A 5,257-nucleotide genomic window follows, 5' to 3' on the forward strand; every position below is an offset into this window, starting at 1 on the left:
GGGATAACAAACTAGCGAGGCTTGCCATGAGCACCTCCGACTGGTCACAAATGTTCTGGGCAATACTCTGTGTTATACCGGCGCGTATCGAGTCCATTACCATATCACCGGGTACTCCAGACAATATGGAACCACAGGCTAGGGCTAATCTGATCCGCTTGGATCAAGGGGACCCTCTCGGTGACTATCTTTCGAGAGAAGAAGATCAACTAGCTGTCATGTAATACCCCAGGCCTTGTGCCTTCTCTATACTCCTTGCCTCAGCGTACTGAAAACTCCGACTAAAAGGGCACTGGCTGAAAAGTATGCTGCTAGTGGAACTAATTGGTGTGCATTGGTCCAGCCGGACAAGACAGGTAGTAGTTGTAGTAGCTGATCAGCGAGGTCGTGTTGATAGCTGATCGTTGTTGTTGTTATTGTCAGCTTGTGAGCAGCAGCTGCGAGGTGCCGACTCTCATCGAATTGCCAAACTGCTAGCGGGCGCTCCTGCACCAACGGACACTGTCTCGATACCTACGGACTGGCGTGACATTGATCCCACTTGGCACTTCATAGACGAGAAGGATTGGATGGGCTACGTCTTAAAGGAACATGGCAGGGTCCTTTGGTAGTAGTGATGGCTCCCCTTGAGCTAGTGTTATTGCTTTTACTATTCATAGGAGACCTACCCCAGGGTACGGCGAGTTCTCGGATTCGAGTCTCTTCTACAGCGACGAGGATGCCTTTAGCGGTGCCGAGGAAGGGGACGCATGAGTTCTTTGTCTGCTGCCAAGCTTGAACTTCTATCTGGCTATCATTCTTTCGTCCAGCAGTGCTAGTGCGGATTTCGAATATTTTTCCCCGTCTGCAGTGCTGATGGAGTTGAGATTTTCGTAGCAGTTGATGCATCGCCTTTTCGACCTAGGGAGGTGTTGCCTAATACTGCCTCCTATCACCATTTGAATCACCGCCCTGAATTCTGCCCTGTCTCACTTGAGTGTCCTTCTTGTCCATCTATGTTGAGTTGCCGGAAATTCCGGGCCGAAATGGAGTCCTATATGCTACACCCGAACTACCATGAATGCTCGAATGGGCAGCTGGGCACGATCCCACGAGCTGCACATGCAGTATTCGCCGGACGTGTTGGTGATAGGCTAAGTGATAGGGTCCATGTGAGGGCCTCGTGTATGGTTAGTCGTAATGAAGCTGTGTCGATAAAGTAGGGTGATTCCAGCTGGCCTATGAGTGGTCAGCACGAGATCTTAATATGTACTTAATTTGAATAGTCCATCAGGCTCAATCTTCCAATTTTGGAGAAGCATTATCAAGTTCAGAGCATACACACAAGTACAGGAGTAAATGACCATGTTCCTCGGAGGCGTCAGAGGCATCATCCCTGTACAGTGGATAGTCTCCCTGAAGTAGTTGTACTGGTGCGGTACTAGCGACTCACCCCTCCCACAGGTCTGTCCTGTCACCTACTGGGTGACACCCGGTCCACTAGGAAAGAGTCTGTCAATTACCAATCACTTTCTCTCAAAATGTTCGGACCATTGAAACACCCCTGAGCGACCAAACTCACTCGTCGACTCGAACCACTGTTCTCTTCTCAGAACCTCCTTCGTGACTAGTAACTCGAAACCACCTTAGCTTGGTTCTTGAAATCCTACCTGCCTCCTTCGCCATAACAAGGGTTGATGACCCTGATCGCTTGCCAACCACCAGCGCCTGTGTTCATCTACTCAAGTTGCCCGACTACCGTACCACCTGCAGATCTGGTCTATCATACCGTACTTGCAGTTCTGTGTTCTTTCTGATGTTAATAGCGATATAATTTCACCAACATACTTTTTCTTCGCTTCACTCAACTTCTGATGCCTTTCTGAATTCAACATACTATAAGTACCGAAACGTGACAGTGGTTAAAAGGGGTATTTGTTTTGTCGATTGTTTACAGTTCGATCACGCGAACATCTTTTTATACATTTTCTTGGCCTTGGCGTTCTGCCTCTCAATTTGGGTCTCTAGTCTGCTCTCGAGCCTCACAACTTCCTTATCTTCTGGAGCCAAATGTCTCGCGCGCTTAGCAGAAGTCAGTCCCTCATCGAACTTTCCGAGATGGTCGAGGGCGAAAGCGAGACGGTAACTGAGAAAATGTAATGGCTAGAGTAATATAGTAGGACAGCTGGCCTACTGTGCCTTAACACTGCTATCATCGATCTTCACAGCCTCGGTTGCAGCGTCAACAGCCTTCTCCCAGACTCTCTCAGCTTTTGCTTTATCGCTGAAGGGGCAATTAACATGAGTACAACCTCATCCCAATGGAATTACCTTGCTGCCTCCTTCGTGGCCAATTTAATATAACATTGTGCGGTATTCAAATGACAGGACAAGGCGATCGAATCATGTTCAGCCTGTTGCTCGGGACTCATGTCGAACGCCTTGTTCAAGTGCTGCATAGCGCGGGCGTACCTGGTTATCAAATAGGAAGCCCACCATACAGCAATGGACATAAAAGCTTACCGGCTAACAGCATCCTGTAGGTTACCAGCCTTGAAAACGACATTTCCCTCTTCCTTGTTTTTACCAGCCATTCGGAGTCTCTCACTTGCAGGCATCTTCCTGTAGTCATGATCCTCCTTCACCTTCCCTAAACACATCGTCAAGTAACACCACGCTGCCGATCAATCTCACCCTGCTCCTGAGCGGCCCTATCCTCGAGCTCTTTCTCCGCTCTCTGTCGGTCCTCCTTTTGAGCCTTGAAGAAGGCTTCCCTAAACATGTGTGTGACACGGGCAAGCTATGAGACAAGCCCTCACCCCTCAGACTGGACGAACTCTTCCAGGGTCTTCAGCTTCTCCTCATACTCCTGAGTCGACACCGGCACTTCAGCATACTGGCTTTCCTCAAACCATAACTCCTCCTTGTCCAGACGAGGGGCAATCTAAGCATAACCACAGCCTTGTCGAAGTGATAAGAAGTAGATCCAACCTTATCCCTAGGAAGAAGTCCCTTCTTGTCGCCGTTGATCCAGTCGCGGACAGTATATATGTAAGTCTCGAAGGCGTTCTTGGCATGACGACGGGATGTCTGATACAACAAGACTCGGCGAAAATCGTTGCCAGACTGCCACCACCAACCTCCTTATCATGAACGTCTTGCATCCATTCCTCGAGCTCCCGTTCCTTGGGGTCCACCATATCATCAGTCAACTGGACATCCTTCCTTATACCTTCTACAGTGTCACCTCTGAGGGGCACAAGATCGATGTAACACGATGGTCACAGCAGAGCTCACCGTGCAACATCGACGGCAATGGCAGCGGCACCAGCAGCCACGCAACTGCTACCGTCTAGGCCGGCACCTAGCTGCTCACAAGGGACGTCAGCGGCCCTGAGCACAGACAGATACTTGTAAACCGCCCAGCAATCACAAATTCGCATTACTTGGCAATCGCCTCCCGTACGCAGGGGATGCGACTTCCACCTCCAACGAGTTCGGCCCTGCCCAGAGAGCCTCCAGCAGCGGCGACAACACGAGCCACCATGTCTTGAATAGCGGTCGTTATGCTCTTGGCGGCATCCTCGAATTTGGCCCTGTGGACGATTCACAGACATGAGCATCGAACTGAAGTCACCTTGTGAGAGGCAGACGAACATCTCCATCATCCTCGGTGAAGCATTCAAGCTCGAGTGTGGTATCGGCCAGCATCGAGAGCTGAACAAGACAGGGGCATCTACGGGAATTTCCTTGTCAGAAAAGCGGACCTGCTTAAGGGCCTTCTCTGAGGCAGCTAGGAGGCGGCGTCCTCGTCGAGTGCAAAGCTTGACAGCACCATACTGATCGCGGATCTGACGGGGCTTCTGGACTGTTTCCCGAGCACTGCATGACATACCATATTGCAAATAGTGGTGATATATTCGAACACGCCAATGCTCTTGTTGGTTTCACTACCAACTATCTTCCCCTCGGGATACGATACCACAGTCGCCGTTGCATGGGAGTATCCAACATCGACGAAGAGTACCAATCTAAGAGAGCCAACTCCAGTGAACCTATGACGCTACCAAGCATGAGCCTACCCTGCCTCCTCTAATTTAGCAGTTGACTCCTTGTGCTGATAGGCATTAGCGATGGCCAAGCTGTGGTCTAGTACCACTAAACGATGGTCTGAGAGCAGTAGTGAAGGGGGCAGCATGCAACGTGCTGAGATATCACTTGGAGTAGCGAGAGCTGCGGCTTTGACAAGTCTGTCGATGGCCTCGTCTGAGTAACCATTAGGAACGGCGATGGCCATGACGTCTGGCACCTCAGCATCATCGCAAGATGCATAGGAACGAAGATTCTGAGCACGAGTATAGGTGGGACTAACGCTTCTCAGCCTGGCACTGACCTTAAGGTATATAGCAGTAGCTTGAGTGGGAGTAAGCTCAACGCCTTCTCGATCAGCGTGAGTGATGGGGCCAAGCTTAGTCTCCCAGGCACACTCGAACCGCTTGCTGCAAGCAATAGGGTCCTCGAGAGCGGAAGCCAAATGGGAGATGTAACCATCACTCTGAATAGGAGTATCGAGTGATACAGGCACACAGCGAGAACCTACCTGGCCCATTGCATGTTCACCAGTTAAACGAAGGCCGTCCGAAAGGGCAACAGCACTCGGTGTGGCTCTATTGGATACATCATTGACGTCAATGCCAATAGCCGCCTTGGCTGTAGTAGCTGGGAGGGCAGAGGCCACCACCGAAGTCCGAGTACCGAAATCCACACCGACACACCAGGTGAACTTCCCAGCTGACGACGGGGTCGGTGTAGAGGGCGTGCTGCTGCTGTTGCTGTTGCTAGTGCTGCTCGACATAAGCCACAACTGTGTGGAAAAACAATATACTACCAACGAAAGGACCGCTCTCGGTAATCCAAGCACTCGAACACGACATAACCTCAGAAGTCAACAAATTGCTGACACTTACAAGACATGCTGGTCTGAAGGACCTCAGAGGTTAAAGTCAATGTCGTCATCAAGAAGATCGACTTGGGAGTGGTCTAAATACATGCCAACAGGAAAGGGTCCCTCAGAGGTGACCAATGTGGAGCTGCTGTCGGATCCTGGCATAGCACAAGGGGCTTTCCGTCGTCTACTGTCTAGGTCAGGCTTGGAGGGATAGCGCGAGGACACCATAGAAGGGCTCCTAGCCACGATAGACTTAGACCTTCCCACAGCAGTCATTACCACACTGAATGCCGGAGTGAAGCCCAAGCAAGTGAGCTCATCCTCGATGAC

General features: G+C 50.7%; 2 protein-coding genes across 2 annotated transcripts; one reads left to right on the forward strand and one right to left on the reverse strand.

Moving 5' to 3' along the window:
• Positions 1-50: 50 nt before the first annotated feature.
• On the forward strand, positions 51-753 carry Pmar_PMAR003579 (hypothetical protein; the record flags this gene model as incomplete). Its single annotated transcript, XM_002784274.1, has 4 exons — positions 51-220; positions 265-356; positions 424-607; positions 660-753. 4 exons carry the CDS (start codon positions 51-53, stop codon positions 751-753), a joined length of 540 nt encoding a protein of 179 aa, XP_002784320.1.
• Positions 754-1,883: 1,130 nt separating this feature from the next.
• Pmar_PMAR003580 (heat shock protein 70, putative) lies at positions 1,884-4,851 on the reverse strand. The gene is made up of 17 exons (XM_002784275.1): positions 4,580-4,851; positions 4,373-4,534; positions 4,198-4,324; positions 4,062-4,149; positions 3,875-4,010; positions 3,747-3,830; positions 3,617-3,696; positions 3,426-3,575; positions 3,277-3,372; positions 3,120-3,228; positions 2,971-3,069; positions 2,799-2,923; positions 2,674-2,753; positions 2,503-2,629; positions 2,311-2,451; positions 2,174-2,263; positions 1,884-2,125 (listed from the first exon to the last, which is right to left on the reverse strand). The coding sequence occupies exons 1-17, from the start codon at positions 4,832-4,834 to the stop codon at positions 1,942-1,944; spliced, it is 2,133 nt and encodes a 710-aa protein (XP_002784321.1). The 5' UTR covers positions 4,835-4,851; the 3' UTR covers positions 1,884-1,941.
• Positions 4,852-5,257: the final 406 nt, after the last annotated feature.

The sequence above is a fragment of the Perkinsus marinus genome, assembly GCF_000006405.1.
Source record: "Perkinsus marinus ATCC 50983 genomic scaffold scf_1104296935302, whole genome shotgun sequence".
Lineage (NCBI taxonomy): Eukaryota > Perkinsozoa > Perkinsida > Perkinsidae > Perkinsus > Perkinsus marinus.

Excerpts from the sequence above, each read along its gene's own strand:
- Pmar_PMAR003580 (XM_002784275.1), bottom strand. The coding sequence starts at position 4,834 with ATGTCGAGCAGCACTAGCAACAGCAACAGCAGCAGCACGCCCTCTACA. Across the intron at positions 4,011-4,061 it reads GCTAAATTAGAGGAGGCAGG|ATTGGTACTCTTCGTCGATG; the intron begins GTAGGCTCATGC and ends TGGCTCTCTTAG. Across the intron at positions 2,754-2,798 it reads GAGTTCGTCCAGTCTGAGGG|GGAAGCCTTCTTCAAGGCTC; the intron begins GTGAGGGCTTGT and ends ACACATGTTTAG.